This window comes from Phascolarctos cinereus, unplaced genomic scaffold, assembly GCF_003287225.1.
Source record: "Phascolarctos cinereus isolate Bilbo 61053 unplaced genomic scaffold, phaCin_HiC Scaffold_5;HRSCAF=322, whole genome shotgun sequence".
Classification (NCBI taxonomy): Eukaryota; Metazoa; Chordata; class Mammalia; order Diprotodontia; family Phascolarctidae; genus Phascolarctos; species Phascolarctos cinereus.
This window is the reverse complement of record NW_027555958.1, coordinates 49,754,121-49,775,792: the sequence shown is the minus strand read 5'-3', so window position 1 is coordinate 49,775,792 and position 21,672 is coordinate 49,754,121. Positions and strand designations below refer to the sequence as shown.

At 38.7% G+C, this 21,672-nt stretch overlaps 1 protein-coding gene across 1 annotated transcript in view; it reads left to right on the top strand.

Annotated features, from left to right (window-relative positions):
* MAN1A2 (mannosidase alpha class 1A member 2) overlaps positions 1–21,672 on the top strand; it is a 229,954-nt gene that overhangs the window by 123,667 nt on the left and 84,615 nt on the right. The window contains exon 5 of the mRNA XM_021002903.2: positions 1,836–1,916. Coding sequence (XP_020858562.1) covers positions 1,836–1,916 — 81 coding nt within the window. The remainder of the gene's footprint in view (positions 1–1,835; positions 1,917–21,672) is intronic.

Sequence of the window (21,672 nt, the reverse complement as noted above, 5' to 3'; positions counted from 1 at the left end):
ACGGAAAGAAGAAACAAACCAAAAAAGACCCTCTTGTCATTGTCAGTTCTATAGAAGCTGCCTCAGAGCAAGGGATCACGTGTTGCCGCTCCTACTATTCTTCTCTTCTTTTTGTAACCCCTCTAGATGACCTGTCATCTCATCATATCTGTGGCTGTGCTGTACCACTTTCTCCCTCTTCAGGAAGAACCTTATCTTTTTTTGAGCTCTAAGTATACAACTGTCCTTATCTTTCTGTTTCCCATCAACTTTCCTTTCAAGTGTCAAGATATTCTTCCTGTGCTTCAGATCCCTTTCTTTTCCCTATTGAAGTCTCACTTTTGATTCTGTTAGGAATGCTTCATTATCCCTAAAACCTAGAATGTGGAGACGAGTTCCTTGAGTCTCACTTCACCTTGTCATGGAGGGAGATCAGTCCACAGTCTTTTAGGATCATTATCTGTCATCTTCAGTCTTGATGCAAGTCGCTGTGCACGCATGTCCTTCCTTACTTTTGCAATTTTCAGCCTTAAAAAAAATTACTTGTACTTCAACTTTAATCATTCGGTTAAATTTCCTCCCCGCCCCCAGATCCATCATGACCTCTAAATAAATAATCTGCCCTCACTTTCCTTTTCTAAGTCTTAACAATTCCCTAGGCACAGTCCTTCAGCCCTTCAGCCTTGGTGTTGGCCTGTCTTCTGATCTCTTTTTCTGATGTGCCCCACTCACCCCTGTCTTCCATCACTTTGCTTGACTAGGCTTGTGTTCTTACCTTTTTTCACTTATGTTGCCTTGTCTTGCCGGTTGCCTTCTCGTTTTTTTTTTTTGAGTCTTCCATTTAAGGTCCTTACTTCTTGAGTCTCCTCAGTCCTTCTATATCCTCTTTCTTTCTTTTAGCTTTACTTTATAGAACCCTGAAGTAGAAACTGTACCAGTATCTTGACACAGAGATTGTTTTTCTTGGAATTTTCTTCAGTTTTCCCCATATTTAATCTTGAGGCTTCTTTATTAGTTCAAACTTCTCCAAATCATATCTGCAGTTTGTTTCTCCTTATTTTGTTCAAGTTCTTCTATCTTGCTCATTCTTGTCTTATGGAAGGCAGAAGATGTTTTAACTGAAGTGTGTTAGAGACCATATTGTCATACATGTTCTATGATGCGGCATGTTCCCCACTTGTTTTATTATAGCCTGACAGTGTCCACCATATTATAGGCAGAGAGACATGGGTAGTGTTTCCTTTGATTTATTCACATGTGTAACCATGTAGCACATCAAAGATATCTACCAATTGTTTCTGTGGTTCTCATAAAAATTGAGATGAAGTGGGACCAGCCTTGTGAATTAGGCTAGGCAAACACTTTGTTGCCCTCTGCTACCTCCTCATAGACCTCCTTTTGGTGCCATTCTTTTTTTCCTCCTCAAAGTATGGACCTGTATAGTAGTGAGCACAAAATCCTTAGATCCATCTCATTAAGACAGTAGAATCCCAGAAAATGATGATGTGTTTAGAAAGTGTTGAATGCCAGAGTCTGAACAGCCAGAGCCTGGTGATAGAAATAAGTATATGTATATTGTTTTGCCATTCTTTTTGATTTGTCAGATCATAAGGTTAAATGAAAGTTGATTTTGTTATTTTTTCTTTGGGTGGTATAGTTTTCTTGGGGTGGTTTTCTTTGTTATTTTTCTTTTCAGGGGTGGTAGATACATTACTCAAGCATACTGTGTGCCCTTGGCAGAAGTTTTGCAGTATTATTGCTTTCACAAAGGAATAGCTTTCTCATCGTTTTATTGCTTTCAAATATATTTTTTTATAGAGCCTTGAAAGTTATTTATTTTCTTTTTGTCTTCACAGAATTCAGAGGTGTCTGTATTTGAGGTCAATATTCGTTTTATTGGAGGACTTCTTGCAGCATATTACCTTTCAGGACAGGAGGTAAAAAACATTATGTCATTTTGCCACTTAACTTTAAATAAAATATTTACCAATAGGTTCTGGAAAGAAAGCAGTTTTTGATACATTAGATACATTGCCCAATTAGAATGATTGCTAAAGGACTGGATATTTGAGGGAGAGTTGTTCTCATTAAGATATTTCGTAAGTAAGAAAAATAAGATGGTGATTTTTCCCCCCTCTTTTGTGGGTCTTCATAAGAAATAGATAAATTAGTCATAGAGGGGCAGCTAGGTGGCGCAGTGGATAGAGTGCTGGCCCTGAAGTCAGGAGGACCTGAGTTCAAATCTGGCCTCAGACCAAACACTTGACACTTACTGTCTGTGTGACCCTGGGCAAGTCGCTTAACCCCAATTGCCTAAAACAAAACAAAAAAAAAATTAGAGAGATTTAGTGTTATATTTCAATATTTGTTACAACATAATACTATTTGGAAAAAGTATTTCTTCTCTGTGCAGATAATTCAAAAGTCCCTCTCTCATCTTTCTTCTGAGTTTCAATTGTATTTCACCAACGACTAGGGTAGACTTCTTCCCCAGTGTGTCCTAGAGATGTCTCAAACTCATTGTGTTCAAAGTATAGCTCATTATGTTTCTCCCTAACTCCATCAATCCTCAGAATTTCTCTATTTCTGTCAAGGCCACCACCATTATTTCAGTCTACTAGGTTTGCAACCTAAGAGCCATGTGTCACTCTCCACATCTAGTCAGTTTTCAGATCCTGTTAATTGTGCTTCTGTATATCTCTTATGTTTGCTTTCTCTCCTCTCATAACACCTCTACCCTAAGTGATACTCTGTTCATCTCTCTCTGACTATTACAGTAGCTTAGACATTTAGTCTCCCTGCCTTTACTTTCTCCCCTCTTCATCCATTCTCCACACGAATGTCAGAGTGATATTCTTAATGTGCCGATCTAACCACGTCGCTCCCCTGTTCAGTCGACCCAAGTGGCTTCCTGTGCGCAGCGGTGAGTGAGATAGCGAGGTGATTTGGGAGGCCTAAAAGGACTGCTTTGCTGCAGTGCAGTCCGGTTGAAATTACACATGAGATTATTAGTGAGCCAAATCAACATGGCTTTATAATTTTCTCCAGTTTGTATTCAGCAGCATGCAGATAGAAAAGAATGAGGCAGATGGTGAGAGTGATGTAAGTTTGGGAGTTTGTCACAGTGTGCTTAGTGATACAGTAAGGGGTCAAGTTCCTATCCAAGTATAGCCAAGTGCAGATAGTAGTATGCTGTTGGACTAATTCACCAGGAGGTCAAGGAAGGGAATGAAGGAGAGTGTAGCTAGTACAGGAGCAAGAACCAGGAGGTAGAAGGATGTTATGGTAAAGTTGAAGAATAGTGGTAGTGGTAGTGGTAGTAAGGCCTAGGTGAAAGTGGAATGCTAAAAGGTTTTGATTAGATGAAGGATTCATGAATGTGTAATTAGAATACTAGGGGTGGGGGGTGATGGCAGTATTTAGGGTATGACTGTGTGTAGCTGAGGTGGAAGGGGGGAATAGATCATGGGAACTGAGTAGATTGAGGGACTGAGATGTTAGAGTAGGTTGAAGGGAATATCCCTGTGTATGTAGGTGTCCTTAGATAGAGAGAGACTGGGAGCCAGGCACTGAACTTAATGAGAAAGAAAGGAGAATGCCTTGGGGATTCATTTGTAATGGCCACCAGGATCTAGATTGGGTGATCTGTATATGGATAGCATGAACCTCAGAGGAGGAGAGATTGATTGCACAGAGTCAGGCAGTGGCAGTGGGGAGGAAGGAGTGTTATCATTTCCCCACCGTGATAGGGTTGGAGAGGTAGGAGTGAAAGTGCAATGGAAAGGGTAGCCAGGTATATTTTTCTGTCAGTAACTAAAGTGTGTCATGATTATCAGAAATCAATATTCCTGCTAGTGATTATGATCTTATTTTTAGTAGAAAATTTGAGGAAAAATAAGAAAAAACTTTACAAGTAGTTTAATAAATATTTGTAGTATTGTGTATTGATTTGCATTTTTAAAATGTATCTATTGAGGTTTGTTGTTTAAAGGGTCTTTTCAGAAGCATCACAAGAGCCCATCAGTGCTGAAAGGAATAGGCCCTTTTATTTGGGGTATGGAAGGGCAAACCACATGGCTTGGCTAGAGACATAGGAGGGAACATGGAGGGATTGGGAGGGAGAAGAAGATAAGGGTCACAGCACCCATCCCTATAATCTGAGGCAGTAGCTAATGGCTAAAAAAAAATCCCAAGCAAAATCAAGGAACAGGGAAGCAGGCAGGATGACACTTTCTTCCCTTGGCTTGTACGCTATATCCCTCATTTACATTTTGGGCATTAATTTCTTAAACTAGGTAATCTGCTCTAATCTGGGACTTTTGTGATAAAATAAATACAGATCCTGCCCTTTAGGAACTTAGAATTTAGTAAGAGTTAAGTGCTGGGTCTGAAGTCAGGAAGTCCTGAGTTCAAATGTGGCCTTAGACACTTACTAGCTGTATGACCCTGGACAAGTCACTTCACCTCTGTTTGCCTTAATCCACTGGACAAGGAAATGGCAAAGCTCTTCAGTATCTTTTCTGAGAAAACCCCTTGGTCAGAATGGTCCACAGGTTCATGTAGAGTTGGACACAATTAAACACCATCACCATCACCATCACTGGCATATAGGATAATACAGAGTATTGCTGATCAATCTACATACTTAATAAGAGCCTCCTTTTGTCCAGGCACTGTGCTTGGCCCTAGGGATACAAGTCCCAAGAAGGAAACAATCCGGGTTTGCTCTGAGAGTTTTAGAGATTTCTTCCAACTCAGTGGATAAGGAGAAACTTTAGGAAGGAAGGGAACAGCTGCCCACATTTAGAAGGAGAGGTGTTGTGTCAGTAGGGAAGTGCTTTTTAGACTGGGGCCTACCAGTGACTTGCCTTTTTGTGGCACCTCTGCAGTCTCCCCTCCCTCCCCCCCGGCCGGTCATCTCAGCTGATCTTAGCAGGCCTGGGAGCTAGCTGTCAGGATAGCCATTCCTGCTGCTCCCCCAGTGAGGAAGCCGAGCCACAGAGAGGTGGCAGCACTCATGCCATGCATGCCAAGCACCTCATAGGGGATGGATGGGACCAGAAGCCGGTCTTCTGACTCCTGTCAAATGAGATTGTATGTGTGAAGCACCTTGAATGCTTTATAGCACCCTATGCATAGTGGCTATTGGGCGCTTCTGTTTCCCTTTGCCCACGTTGTTGGTGCCTAGATTTTCCAGATTTCCAGAACCTGTGTCACCCCCATCACTGGAAAAGACATTGACATAGGACATTTAGTAGAGGATTTGGTTTCCCAATTTTTAAAAAGTGTCACAATTACATTATTCTCATTAAGTATTCTTCATGATATTCTCTTAGAATAAGTAGCATTTTAGTAACAATTTACATATTGATAGTGCGTTGTAGTATTAAAAGTACTGTCTGATATGTTTTTTTCATTAAGGGCCTACTCTATTTTAGGCACTGTTGTAGATTTTGGAGATGAAAAGACAGAAATGAAATAATCCCTGTCTTTGAGGAGCATATATTCTGTTGAGGCAAGATAACATGTGAAGTGGGTATATAGACAACAGATTCAGTCTAGTTTTCAGGAGGAAGCCATGAGAGGCAGGGGGAATCAGGCAAAGCCCCATGTAGAAGGTGGTACTGGAGTTGAGTTTTGAAGGAATTGTTATTTTAAGTCACAGAAATGAGGAGGAGAATTCATTCCAAGACTTTGTGCCAGCCATTGCAAAAGTGCAGAGATGCAAGACAGTGTCGTGTATGGAACAGGATTTGGCTAGATCAAAGAGGGTGTGGAAGAAAGGTAGAGTGGACCCAGGTTGTAAAGGGCTTTAAATGTTAGGTGTTCAAATAGCATAAATAATCACTAGTCAAAGATTTTGCAGAGATGGTCATGCATCAGACTGTTCTAGAGAGAATTTTTAGAACTTGTCCAGGTCTGATGACCATTGGTGGCTTAAACTTAGTCTTCTTCTCCTTTTCACTTTTTGCAGTACGTAATATCATACACTGAGGCATTTTTATTATAGGAAATTTTTTTTCAAAAATATGGACCACACAAAGTGTAAATAAAGGTTGAATGATTCAAGCAATAGAGCCCTGCTGTTATGATCCATCTGCACTCTTACATAATACTTTTTTTGGTGATAATAGTCTTTGTAATGGGACTTTGACAGAAAACTTGGTACATAAATACAGAAACAGGTTGGAGGAGAAGACTATAGAATAAGGTAGGATTAGTCATTGAGGAATTTTCTGGAGAGAGAGATGTTTGACTTAATTTTGAAGAAAATTAAGAGGGTAGAAAAGCAGGGTGAATCTACTCAGAAAAGACGAGTTGGAGGCAGGAATGAAAAAGTCATGTGTGTGCAAGCAACATGAAGCTTGTACTTACATGACTCTAGGTTGCTTGGAGTGAATAATCTACACTGGAAGATGATCTGACCTAAAATAGCCTTTAAGTTAGGATATGCACCTCTTTTAATGTTTTTAAGGGAGCTGTGTCATGCCATAGGACATATAGTGCTGGGCTTAGTATCAGGAAGACTCATCTTCATGAGTTCAGATCTGGCGTCAGACACTTAAGACCCTGGGCAAGTCACTTAAACCCTGTTTGCCTCAGTTTCTTCATCTGTAAAATGAGCTGGAGAAGGAAATGGCAAACCATTCCAATATCTTTGCCAGGGAAATCCCAAGTACAGTTAAGGAGAGTCACTGAACAACAACAGTGTTTTTAACCTAAAAAAGTTTTATTCAGAATTTCTAAGAAATTCAGATCAATATTTATTAAGTATGTACTAAGTGCCAAGCACTGCCTCCTTTTTAAAATCAGGCCTCCTTTTTAAAACGAGAAAGTTATTTGCCCTTAAAGGTTAGAATTTTTTTAAGATACTGGAAAAGGCCGCTAAGGTGCTGTGCTTTACTGGTTCATTTACAAAACATAGATTGTGAAGAGATTGTGAAAAGGTTTCTAGGCACTGGCTCTTTTATGTCTAATTCCCATCAAATGATTGAAGTGAGGATTGTTAATGACATAAGTAAAAGTCGCACTTTAGGAGTGCACAGTAATGACAGGAGCACCTTTACTACTGTTGACCATCCGTACTTTCCCAGGGATTGGAATGATTTGTTTGAGACACACCCATTATTTTTAAGCATGTAATTGACGTACTTGAGAGGCAATGTGGGATAGGTAGCCTTGGGGTCAGGTTACCTTGGGTCCCACCTCTGACCAGGTATGCTGGCTTTGCCATTCTAGGAAGGCCACTTGACCTTTCCTCATCTTCAAGTAGAAGGTTCTGAACAATTGCTGATTTGTACTGGTAGAGGAAATTTATTTGTGTAGTAGTTCTGTGTGGATCAGTGAAATCATGGGGCTTAGGGACTAGAGATCTGTTTAGTAAAGTGAACTACGTGTTGGGATATTAAGAGCTAAATAAACTTTCTTCTTAACATCTTTTGTTTTAAAATGGCAATTCACAGTATGTTTACTTTTCCTCTTGGTATTTTGTATCAGAAGCTATGAATAGTTTCTAGCTTTGGAGAGCAAATAAAGAGGCCCTAAAAGCATACAAAGAGCCAACAGAATTACGTGAATGACATAATTCTAGAATTGTATCAGCAGCAAATTCTCATATCTTGTATAAGCCTAGAATCAAATTCTAATTTACACCATAGTAAATTGCCATTCTTTAAGGGAAACAAGTTATATATTAAGACTAAGGAAAAATTTATATCAGTTATACTTTCTAGGGCAGGAAAGTAAATGAGGGCTATATACCACCCTAACAAAATGTTCTTGTCTATTTTTGATGTATTTATACTATAAATGGGAAGCTTTATCATTTTCTTCTAGAACAAGGCTATTTATATTAAATATTCACAGGATAAAAACCCCAATGATTTATTATGTTTACTGATCCTTGTCCTAAATAGAAGGCATTTGTTTTACATGATTGTCTCTTCTCATTTTTATAATAGCTATCAAAGTGGCATCCCTTTCTGGATAAGATAGCAACATAATTTCTGTGGATAAATGCACTCTGAAATCTGTCAGATAAAATAGAGAAATGGTGCTTTGGTATATTTAATATCCTGGTCACAGATAATAATGAAAAAAGACCCTTCACTAGAGCACTAATACACACTATTGCCTTTGTGCAAGATGATCCTTAGTAAGATCTTATGGTTGTAAATTGCAGGTGCAATAGAAAGAATCTTTTCAACCGAAAAGTCTCAAGTATTTACTAATCTTTGTTAGATTTAGCTGATCTTTTCTGTCAGACCATCTACACAGAGGTATTGATTTGAAGCAATAAATAAAGAGCCAAATTCTTTACCAAAGCCAGTAGAAAACCTTCCTTAGGTATTTCCCTTGTAAAATGTGATCCCCAGTAAAACACCCCCCCCATACTGTTTTTCTCCAGTTTTGTAAGTGAAGGATCTACTTTTAAATTGACTTAATTCTCCCCTTCAGTGCCTCGGGGAACATGATCACTTCTCTTCAAGTATCCGAAAGATTGTCCCCTTGAAGAGATATTTGATTTGTTCAGGTTGACCCCAGAGGACAGAAGCAGGAATAGCAGAGAGAAGCTGGAGAGATGCCAGTTAAAGCTTGATGTCAGAAAAGACACCTTCCCACTGAGAACTCTTCCACAAGTGGGATGATTGAAATAAAGGGTGCTGGCTGCATTTCATTGAAGGTTTTCAAGCAGAGGCTAAGTGGTCAGCCACCTATTATGTATGCTGTTGTCAGGATTCTTTAGATATGGATGGGTCTGAGTAGATGGACACTGAAGTGCCCTGCAGCTCAAAATTTCTGTGACTCTTTATCTGAAAAAAATAAGAAAGCAAGCTACTTTTAAAAAAGGGTGTTTTAGGGAATTGTTGGACCAGTGTTCCCAGAAAAGAGGACTGAATTAGAGAAGACCGAATATCAGGATGGAGTGATTGATCTAGCCTTGTTAAACCAGGGATGTTGTTTTCCCTTTATTTGACTTTTTTAAGCTTGCTGAAGTAAGTGAATTGGTTGTTTACAGCTTGGGGTGTAAATGAGTTTAACATTTTTAAAAAAAACTTGCCTAGTTATTGGGAAAGTGTGCATTTTAGATTGATGCAATTTAAATTGTACCGTTATCTAATTTGTAAAAGTAAAATTTATATATTGGATGCTAATAGACTCACTTTCATCAAAATCCATTTCTTTACAGGAAGAACACTTTTACTAATTAAAGTAGCTACTCTTACTGAGTCACCGTAAAGATGAAAAAAAATTTTTTTAAAGGAAGCCTTTTCTCCACGGAATAATATCTAATACATTAAAATTGTGTGTTTTGTTCAGGTATTTGTCATAGTCTTGTCTGCCTGGTTTCACTCTCCTGGAGAGAAACATCATTCATATTCTACTATCTCCCTTTTTTATAAATAAAAAAACTGAGGCTCAAAAAGACAGTCACATGTTTTTTACTTGACTTTTAAAAAGTGTCAGATTGAGGATTACAGAATCACAGAAGTTTAGGCCTCAAAGGGACTTTAGAGGTCATTGCCTTTTGCAAATGAGGAAACTGAGGTCCATAACAGTTAAATGTCTGACCAAATACATGAATGAGTAAAAGAAAAACATTTATTCAAGATTTTTCCTGTGCCAGGAACTGTGCTAAGGCTAAGGATGTTAGCTTACCTTCCAAAAGGGAGATGGCATGTATGTTGGAATGGTAGTCCAGGGAAGGGGAGGTGGTCTTGGGAGTCACACAAAGAAACCCATTGATAGGCCCTTTCTACAAACCATTGTAGTGTAGTAGTATTGATTTGATTATTGAGCACAAGAGTAAGAAATGGAAATAAGAAAAAGGAGTATGTGCTAAATGACTGGGCAAAGGGTAAGATGGTGGGGGTGGACAGTTGTGAGATGTGAAGTATAGTTTCAGCTAGGCCCTGCTATAGAAAGAGTGAGAAGGTTGAGTTTGTATCTATTTATTCACCAGTCAGTAGAGGTTGGGCCATAGTTATAAGGCTGAGTAGATTTAAGTCTCCAAGGTATTTGGGGCATTTTTCTAGTATTCTAGGTGGCTGACCTTTTTTCTAGTATTCTGGGTGACCAGGTGGATAATATGATAGCTGGGACAGATTGCCCAAGATCATATAGGTAATCAGTGGGAGAGTTGACATTTGAACTCGGATCCTCTGATTCCATATTCATCAGTCTTTGTACTGTACTAGATACAAACCTCCTGATCCCAGTCCAGTGCTTTTGCAGCTTTGCCATTGACTGCCCAAACAGGAGATAACTTTCACTGGGAGTTGAGATGAGCCCTTTTTGTTTTAGAGAGGTATAACTACTCGAGGCACCACTGACGAGCACGTATTCATTGTTTGCTGCATAACTGTCTCCTCTGTTGTTGTTAGGATTAGATTCTTCTGTGTCTGAGTGCCATTTGTGGGAATCGGCTGCAATTTAGTTATCTTAAAAGAAAGAGGGAGTTGTGGTCTATCTTGTTTTGCCTCAAAGAGATAGCCAGTTTTACTCGGGGTTATTTGTTTGACATGGTTAATAACTGAAAATGTTTTTATTATTTAACAACTTATTTGATATGTACCATTTTGTAATTGATAACTCAATATATTTGTATATCTCATCCCAGTACCTTTTGTTACAATTGAAGTTAATTTGGCAACTTTTGAATTAATTCATTTTTGTATTAGAGGTCATTTTCTTTTGGAAAGTGTTCAGTTATTACTTCTTTAACAGTCCTATCTTCCTGGCCAGGTGGGTAGGTGGGACAGAGAAGGGTTCTCATCCTTCTAAGTAGAATGAGTTTTTGTTTTAGAGAAAACTTAGTTTTTATAGCAGGATTAGATAATTACATATGTGACAAGAATTCTAATTTTTCAGTTCTTTGAATTTGCTCACCTGTAAAATTCTCTAGTTTAGAGGTTTCTAATTTGATGCTCTTACTAGAGCCTATAAGGTTTGAGCTAGCCTTTACCACCTGACGTTGTTATTGGCAAAGGAAATTGAATTGTATTAAGATCCATTAAGTTTACTTTGCCAATAACTGAGAAGGGGATCATTGCAAATGACCTGAACCTGAGAAAAAAATCTACTATAAGCTGCTCTGAAACTCTACCCGTTCAAGAATGCCCAAGAGGAGAGATTTCCAGAGGACTAAAGGACTGCATTAGGAGATCATACTAAAACACCCTTTCATTATGTTAATATGATAATAATATCTGCATAGGGGGTTTGACTGAGTGAGGGGGATTTGACTGAGTGAGAGCTATGACACAATTTTCAAAATTTGATGGATTAAGAATTTTACATGTAAAATTGCATTGATGATTGTGAAGAAAGTGAAATTGTTTAAAGCAACTATCTGTTAATTTTAAGAAAGAAAGAGACTTATGTTCCAGTTCAGGCCCTTATGATATAACAATTGGGATTATCTGAAGTTTCACATAAATTATAATGTGGTGGTTCTTCTTATAGCTCTATTTTATATTGAGTTTGTATTAAGTCTTTCTACATGCTCTTGGAACCTGAGAAGAAAATCTGGAGGAAGAAGCCCCTTTAAGGTTGTCATTAACTGAGAGCTGTTCCTTGAGAAGCTGCTCCAAGGGAGCACAAGAAGACCTGTGACGTCCGAACCTCTACTGAGATAAAACAGACATCAGATGCTCAGGTCTCCGTAGAGGACTCTGGTTTTTGTGCTGCCCATAGAAAACGGCCCTCTGTGCCATCCATAGATTGTGCCGATCCATAGAAAGATGAGTCTTTCTTTGCATCGAAGAGGGGAATGTCAGATGTTTAATTTAACTCGTATTTTATTCCAGTCAGCATTATTTAGTGTAGTGTGATTCCATAGATGTAGTGATTATTTCTGTTATATTTATATATCTCACATTTAGGGATAAATTAGATAAAGTTAGATAGTTCCTTTCTTGTATTAAGCCCCAAAACTTTAAACTACAAGTTCTAAGTTCACTTGCTTGTTATAAAATTCACTTGCATAACCATAGGGAGCTAATTGGAGGACTTCTAGCCTGTGGACCTCCACCCTTTTTGCCTAATCATCATGATCAAGCTTTGTGTGTTGGAGATGACGTGATGATGACTTGATGATATGGAAAGTCCCCTCTCCGCCCTATCTCTCTATTGCCCCACCTGGCTGGTGGATGTCCCTTGCCTTGTCTGTCCTAGGACCATGTAGATACTTTGTCATCATGACTTGTCTGCCAGCCCTTGTCAGCCCTTTCAGAAGGCAGGGTATGGGCCTGTCAGCCAATGAAATTCTGAATTTTACTTTGCCTTATCTGGGTATCAAACTTGATAAAACTAATGCCCTGGGGAAGGAGGCTTCCCAGATGCTGAGGAAAATCTGAAGTTCCATTCATTGATGGGGGGGCTGGTTCCTTTAATAAATGGTTATCGGCTTGAAGCTCTGCCCAAGTTGTCTTTATTGCAGATTGGTTATTTTCCTGGCCCACCATACCCAGATGCACACGTGTGCGCGCGCGCGTGTGTGTGTGTGTGTGTGTGTGTGTGTATGTATGTATGTATATACATGTCTTTAAAAAGAGGAAAATTCATGGCAGCTCCCACTTTTCTAATGTATGTCCATGACATTGTGGAACTAAACTGCAAACAATTGGATTCAGATTGGGAAGCTTCTTTTTACTTTGGCCAACTGCTTCTGAGGGTAATTAAGTCCTGGTTCAGTTGGCGGGTACTTACTTGAGATCTTATTTCTTTCCTTTCAATTAGAGCAGGGATTCTTAACCTAGAGTCTATGAACTTGTGGTTTTAAAATTTTTAATGATGATATTTTCAATATAATTGCTTTTCTTTGAAATCCCATTTTGTTAATTTAAATGCATTTAAAAGTATGATTTTGAGATGTGGTCCAAGTCTTCACCAGGCTGCCAAAGGGGTTCATATCACACAAAAACGTTAAGAACCCTTGATCTAGGGTATAATAACAGTATGAAAAATAACAGCAACTGAGCAGTGTTTTTCTTATGTGCAACAAATTTGTTAGTGCCTTGGTTCTGCAGGATTGCCCAGATCATAGGATTTAGAGCTGAAAGAGGACCCTCTTCCAACAGATTTTGTCCAGCCTCTTTATGTTTCACAGTTGGGCAAACTGTATTTGGCTGCACTTGAGGGTAGTTGCAATGAGGGGATTGGTAGGAGGGCCATTGTAGGAGTAGTGGTCCTTTATTATGCCGAGGAATGTTACAGGCCATTGGACTTTTGAGTATTGTGTTTGGTTCCTATCTGGAATCAAACCTGTCATGATTTCTGACTGTGACTTTCCTGACCTTCGAGATTTAGAACTTAAAGGGACTGATGATTCTTGGACTTGCAGCTAGCCTAAAGACTCTTAAAATTTCAACTCCTTCAGTGCTGTCTTAGAGGATAATTATGTTAGTGTTGGTGTGTTCTTTCAAATAAATGGCACCTTAAGGAAATGATTATCAATCAGTAGAATTCCTGGACCAGACATGGGATCAGAATGCCTGATTCCATACTAAAAAATTGCCTCTCTTCCAACTAAATTAAGGATAGACACTGAAGAGAAAGTATTTTGTTTTTTAAGAGAAAGCATTTAAAAAGCATAAAATGATTTTTTAAAAAATGTAGACAGTATATAGATAAAACCTTCTAAGAGTATACTCAGTTCAAGAAGTTTTATTGACTTATACTATTGACTCCATATATTCTGCAGGGCTATATTCAGTAGAATAAAGTACTCGTGATTGGGGGTAAAGTATGAAGCAAATTGTGGTTGGATATTTTGGTAATCTTTAACTCCACAGTGTCACTACACAATGATTCCCAGCCTTTTGTTCATTGTGGTAGTTTCTGTATTTGATTACTACATACTTATTGCATGATAGATTTAGAGTGAGAAGGGACATTATTGTTGTGCAATTGTGTCCAACTCTTTGTAACTCCATTTGGGGCCAAGATATTAGAGTAGTTTGCCATTTCCTTCTCCAGTTCATTTTACAGATGAGAAAACTGAGGTAAACTTGGTTAAGTGACTTGTCCAGGGTCACCTAACTGAGTTAGTATCTGAGGCCACATTTGAACTTGGGAAGATTAGTTTTCCTGACTCGTCTGGTGCTCTATCCATTGCACCACCTTGTTGCCCAGAATGGACCCTGGAGGTTATCTCTTCCAACCCTTTCATTTTACAGATGAGAAACTGAGGGCCAGAGACTTTTGTGGGATCACAAAAATAAGATTGTAATTTGTGAGCTATGAAAATTCTGTTCCCATTCAGTTTATTCATCAATGAAATGGAGATTTGCTTAGATTATCTCTAAAGCCCCTTCCAACTCTTAAGATTCTGTGGTCTAGGTTGTTGAATAAGGCACTTCCATCTTATTCCCTTTTAGTGTTATTATGTGTGCTTACTATTAATCTGTGATGAGAACAAGAATTCCAGTGGTGTCAGTTGACAGCTGTTAAATCCTCTATACTGAGTTAATTCATGATTCATGGCAGCAAATGGAGAAAGTGATTTTTCAAAACTTTAGTGTGAGAATGGTGACTGATAATAGAATACAACTGATTAAGTAGCTGTCCAGCCGTTTTAGGAAGATCATTAAGGAAGGGGAACCCACCACCGCTCAAAGTAGTCCATTCCACTTTCAGATAGCTCAGATTGTTAAGAACATTTCCCTGATATCAGGTCTAAATTGACCTCTATGCAGTTCTTTGTTTTACCCCTTTTGGCCAAATGGAAGAAGTTTAATTTATTTTCCATATGACAGCCTTCAAATACTTGAAGACAGTCATCTGTCTCTCCCTTTCCCCCTCTTCTCCTCTTCCTCCTTTCCTTTTGTGTGTTTTCTTTCTTTCAATTGGAAGGTCCTGGAGGGCAGGGGACTGTCTTTCTTTTCATTTGTATCTCTTTTTCCAGTGCTTAGCACTATGCTTGTCACATAGTAGATGCTTAATATTTATTGACTAGCTGACATTAAGCTTAAAAAAGCTGCTTGGAGAAAAGAAATTGGCACTGCTCTAACAGAGCCTGAAATGTCAGGATAGTTCTATTAAAATTGGGTAGCTAGTTAGCGTTGTGGATAGAGCTCGAGACTTGCAGACAGAAGATTGCAGTTCAAATTCTGCTTCAGCCACTTACTAGCTGTGTGGCTATCTGCCTCAATGTACCTGTCTGGAAAGTGGATATTAAAAATAGCACCTAATCCCCCAATAACCTTTTTTTTTCCTGATTTTTTGCTTTGTTTTGTTTTATTTTTATCAGGCAGTGGGGTTAAATGACTTGCCCAGGGTCACACATTTAGTGTTATGTGACTGAGGCCAGATTTGAACTCAGGTCCTCCTGACTCCAAGGCCGGAGCTCTATCCACTGGGCCACCTAGCTGCCCTCCAATAAACATTTATTAAAAGGACTGGACTCCCTTAAGTGAATGGAATCTTCTAGAAAGGCTTAGTTGGCACAACCTGCTTCTTCTAACCTGTCATTATTGTCCTCTGAATGTACTTCCTTGCTAATTCCTCCTTAAATGGCCAGGATCAGGACCTGACTTATCGCAGGCAAGCTATTTAGCTAACCCATCCCAGTAAAGATATTTATTCTGCTTTATCTTATTCCTGACTTCAGTTGCTCCCTTCATTCTCTTATCTTGGTTATCTCCAGTTTATTCTACAGCTACCTTACCACTTCTACGTTCAAGTCCTCTAAATAAAAGGTTTTTTCAGATCTTCTCATTTCTAGCCGTGCCTCTTCCTTTTTGTGAAGTTGATTTTGTGAATCCAAATATGATTTATTAATTGTAGTCCTTATGCGATATAATCTTAACCATACAATAACTCTAGTAAAATGTTGATATTGAAAATATGAGCATTCATTTCTTGGAGAAGTTTGGAGTCTTAAAGGAGATTTGCACTTTTCTATAAACAGTACAGCTGTCATGATAGTTTTTTGAGGTTCTCTCTTGAGCTGAATTGCCAAGCGTTCACAGTCTGCCGCAGAGAGTGCAACTCCAGTGGTCTGGCGCATTGTTCAAATGCCAAACATTTGCAGGCTTGAAAGACTTTATTTTATGGAGAACTCAAACAAGGCAAGGCTCATGTGGAGGTCAGATGAAGCAATACAGAAACACGAGTTCTCTGTGAAGAGCTCTGGAATTGACTGTGAGACACTTGAGAACTGGCACAGGACTGCCCAGGGTGGCGTGTTTGCATCAAAGAAGGTGCTGGGATTTATGAGCGAAGCGGAATTGCAGTAGCTCAAAAGAAATGTGAGATGCACAAATTTAGAGACATCTCCACTCCAAAATAAAGCATGTAACAGATGTGCATTCAGAAAAGAAAATGGCCTCATCAGGTTGTGAGAACAATGGATTATTGATGTATGTACTCTGTCCTTAAGAGAAAGTACATTGGATGAAACCCAGTTTGTGCAGCACTTTTCAGACCATTGTGAATTTGCCTGATTGTGCATTTGGCCCTATCTCTATCATTTCCCCCCAAAATAATATAAAAAACTTTGTCAATGCTTTGGCTGAAATCTAGGTACACTCTCTACAAACATTTGCCTGATAAATCTAGTAATATGTCACAGAATAAGAAGTAAGGTTATTCTGCCATGTCCTGTTCTTGATGAACCATATTGCTCTTGGTAATCGTTGCTTTCTTTTCCTGGTATTTTCTTTCTATTTAATAATACTTTCAGGATTTTGCCAGGAGTCTACATGAAGCTCATTGGTTTATATTTTGCAAACTGACTTACTTTCCCCTTCTTGCAAGTTGAGACATACCTTGCCGATCTTTAACTTGCAGCACCCCATTGGGTTCAGTTTTCATCTCCATGCAGATGTCGCTGATGTCTCTGTTTGCAGTTTCAGGCCTTTCTCAACTCTATTCCGGCATCATTGGTTGCCCACTGTAGATCTTTAACTGTATGGCCCGAATGTTCTAAACTCATTTTATTATTTCATTCCTAACTTGGATATTTCTGTCAAGGACAAACATCCTTCTTGTGACCCAGGCTTGGAAACCTTGGAGTCATCCTTGAGTCATCCATCTCCCAAATAACCTTGCAGTTGTTGAGTCTTGTCAGTTCTGTTTCCATAGTACATTTTCACTTCCCTTTTCTCTCCTTACACAGCCACTGCTATGATTAAGGCCTTTGTCACCTCCAATGTAGTCTATTGTAGCAACCTGCTAATTAGATTCTCTACCTCCAGGCTGTGCATATACCTGTCATATTGATGTTCCTAAAACATAGGTGTGACATGTCACTCCTCTGCCCCAAAAGAGCCAGTGTTGGGTACCAGCATCTCAACAGTCCTTTTTGTTCTGTCCTTTCCAGGCCCAAGACCATTCTGTGTGGCAGAGAAAGCCCAAGTAAAATGAGAGTTGGGCAGTACTGTGTTTGTTTTCTGCTGGTTATAACCCTGCCACCCTTCCTGAGCCTCTCAGCTCTTTTTTTGATTCTCCCCCTTTCCCCAAGTCGTTTAAAAAAAAATAAATATAACAATATCCCAAAACTCTTTGTTCTTTTCAGCCTCAGCTTATTCTGAGCATCTATATTCCTGGTGCTGTTTTTACATGACCATGACACATTTTTGCATTTGTCCCGTGTATATATTATCTAACTTTCATGTTTTGTGCAGTCATCAAGATATATTTATGTCATTTGTTTTTATGTCATCTGTATTTACCAATGTATTGTTTATACATGAATTTTTCAAATCTGACTTGTTGAGTTTCTTCTGTCTTCCATATCAGGTCTTTTCAAATAACTCTACCTTTTCCTTATTCAAATTATTCCTTTTCCTCCCCTCTAAATTCATTAATGATAGTTTTCTTTCTGTGCTGACTTAACTTGGATAATTTTAGGCCGTAACATTCTAGCTATCCTTTTTACGAACCCTTTGAAAGATAGTCTCCCTAAATCTAGGGTACCTGCTACACTGTTTCTGTATTTTCTTCCTTCTCCTCACATTTCTCGCCAGGGTTCTAGCCAAGTCCACTGCAACAATTTCTCTTTGGTAAGAATCCAGAATAGAAGCTCCTCTCATTCATCCCTCCACCTTTTTAGAGATATTATCACAAACGTAAGTCAAGGAATTAATTAGCTGCCCTTCTCTTTTGCAGAAAGAGCAAAATGCCCCAGCAGATTGAAATCTCCCATCACTACTGTATCATGTCTCTATTCAGGATTCATGACCTGTTTCCTTAACTCTTCATCTATTTTTTATCTTGATTTTTACGTGATCTGTAATATAGTTTAATGAAAATGTTGTTTCTGTTTCTACATCCTTTGATTCTCACTGAAATGAGGACCGTTGTTCTTTTCCCTAGGGTTCCCAGATTTCCTCACGTGCCTTTTCCTCTTGATAAGAAAAAAAAATCGATATATCTGTATTGATATGGATATTAGCATATCATGTAGAACTAGATATATATATATCAATATATAGAGAAACATTTAGATACCAATAGCTATATAACTCGAGAGAGAGACTGACCAAGACCTTCATAATATACTATTACACCTTCTTCTGTTTCTTATCCTGTTCCTTATGTACTACCATATGACGTAGTGCCATTCTTGAGCCACATTGCAGTTACAGGTTTCATACCACTAAATCTTAGTGATATCTTTGACTTCAAATTTGCCTTCTAGCAATAGGGTCTTTATTTCAGTTTGCTAGTTACCTATATTTTGTGCTTTTCTGTGTTTACACATGTGGTCATGAGTTTTATTGATGATTCTTTTTTATATTTCTTATTTTATGTTCATAGACAGGGTGGGAGGTAATAGTCTATTTTGACATGTTCTGACAACATTTGCCTCACTGTGTTCAATACTGGACACCATATTTAGGAATCACATTGACTGATTAGTGCAAGTGCATCTAAGCCATGTCAGGATGGTAAGAATACTAGAGATTTGTGCGTTATGGAACTCTGTTGAAGGACCTGGGGATATTTAACCTAGAAAATAAAGGACTTAACACATGAGAGTAATCTTCACATATATGAAGGTACGTTCATATAGAAGAAATCTTAGACTTGCTGTGTTTGATTCCAGAGGGCACAATTGGAGGTAGTGGATATAGAAGGAGTTAGAAGCAGTGATGTAGTGGGAAAGATACTGGACTTGGAATTTGAAGTAGCCTGATATTGTAGAATTAATTTAGAATTGAAAGAGACATTAGAGGTCATATGCTCAAACTACCTGATTTTACAGATGAGGAGACTGAGGCTCAGAGAAATCAAATGACTAAACTCATCACTGATGACATAGATGGTAGCAAAGCCAGAACTTGAAGCCAGGTCTTAGCACCCCAAATCCAGCGCTCTTTACTACGCTACTTTTCAAATTTCATTTTAATACATATTGGGGGCAAGTCATTAAGTTCTCCCTGAACTTCACTTTCTTTATCTTTAGAATAGGAATAATAATAGTACCTACATCATAGAATTGTTGTGACACTCACTTGAAATAGTCCAGGTAAAGGCCTTGCATGCCTTACAAACCCCCATATTAATGTTAGCTTCACCATCATCTTTACCACTATTAGAAGTGGACAGAGGTTTGATGGAAGAAAGTTTATTTTTTAAATTTAATTTGTATACCTATAGTCCTGTGGTACTTGTTTGTTTGTTTTCAAAGTAAGGCGATTTTCCCAACAATTAGAACTGTCCTAGTATGCAGTGGGATGGCTTAGTACATAGTGAGATATCTTCAAGTGTAGATTAGATAAGTACTTGTAACTGATGTTTTTCAAGTTAGTGATTTTGAAGGCATAGGTTAGAATAGACAACTTTTGAATTCCCTTCTCATTAAAATTCTCATTCAGAGACACCTTCCTTTTTCATTGCCTATGTTAGAGGATTAACAGGTTCTATCAGTGATGATAAAGTTAATACCAATCACTTTTATAGTTTCTATAAAACCCAGAAGGTTTCACAGAAAGGAAAGGGAAAAAAATTTGTTTAAAATGCCTAATTATTCCAGTGTTTTCCAAGCTAATTTAGCCACAGAACATTTCTGAGAAAGTAGCATAGTGCCAGAATCTGTAAATACTGATGGGGAGAAAGGAAGCATTGGTTTTCTAGAAGGAGTATGGGACTGGGCAGCTGTGTGGCTGTCATCATATCTCTTAATCTCTCAGAATTTTATTTTCACCACGTCAGCTATGAAGAGCAAAACTTGTACTACTTGGATTTATTTGTCCAGCTCTAACCTCTCATACCTTCCAGCGCTGGATCTCAGATTGTCTAGTGGACATTTTGAAGTAGATGTCCTGTATGCTATCTTAAGCTTGGCGTGTCTAAAACTCAACTCATTACCTTTCATCCCAAGCTCTCCCTTCTTCCTGTCTTCCACTATTACTATGAAGAGTATCACCATTTTCCCAGTCATCCAGTCTTTCAACTTGGGTTTCATCCACAGCTTTTCACTCTTAACACACCATATCTAGTCAATTGTCAGGTCCTGTTGATTCTACCTTCATAATGTCACTTATATATTTCCCCCTTTCTCCTCTGACGGTGGCATTGCCATGATGCAGGCCTCTATTACCTCACACCTGGACTGTTGCAACAGTTTGTCTAGATTCCCTGCTTCGTCTTTCCCCACTCCAGTCCATCTTCTACCCTCTGTCAAATTGACGTGCAAGTCTGACCATGTCACCATCCTATTAAATAAACTTCACTTGCTCTCTATTGCCTTTGGCATCAAATGTAAAATCTTCTTTTTGTCTTTAACTCCCTCTGTAACCTGGCTCCTACTTTTCCAGTTTTCTTACGTCCCTCAACAAGATATACCATCTACTGACTCTGAGCCTTTACATTGGCTTTTCCTCATGATTAGAACTTTCTCTTTCATCTTTACCTTCTCAGTTTTCTGGCTTTCTTCAGGTCTCCCTTTCTATAAGAAACCTTTTCCAGTTTGAGACTATTCCCAATTTAGCTTGTTTGTATATAATTGTTGGTATCTTGTTTCTGCTTTTAGACTGTGAGTTCCTTGAGAGCAGGGAATGTCTTTTGTCTTTCTCTGTGTCCCCAGTGCCTATCACAGTTCCTGACACATAATAGGCATTTAATAAATACTAGCTGCTAACTGGGTACTGACTGTTTACTATCCAGTTTTGAGAGAAATGCCACTTTGGAAACAGCATAAAAACCAATTTGCCTAAAACACAATCATGAAGGAGAGTAACAAAGGAATGTGCTCATCTGCATTGGTAGAGGAAGTCCCTGTCTGTGAACACTGCTGAGATCACAGACCCTGCTCACAGTCTAGTTGTGTCCTCCCTTCCTCACCCCATGTGTGAGTACACACACACACACACACACACACACACACACACACACCCCCCACAGTAGGAGCTAGTTAAAATACATCTGAGGGGTAACTTGTTGTCAGAGTTTGGCTGATTATTTTAAATATCTACATCTAGCATATTGAATTTGTATATCATTTCTAAATTCTTGCTCTTGGAGTCCCTGGCCCTAGTTTGAATCCTGGCTCTGTTCCTTATTACCTGTGTGACCTTGTTTAAATCACCTCATTGGGCCTCAGTTTTGTCATCTGCAAAATGAAGGGGTTGAACTAGATGGTTTCTAAGATCTTTTCCAGCTGTAGGTCTATGATCCTATGATCCCAAGTAAGAAAATTGTGAGTATATTGCTATGAGTACCTAGTAGTCTACTCAGCATGTC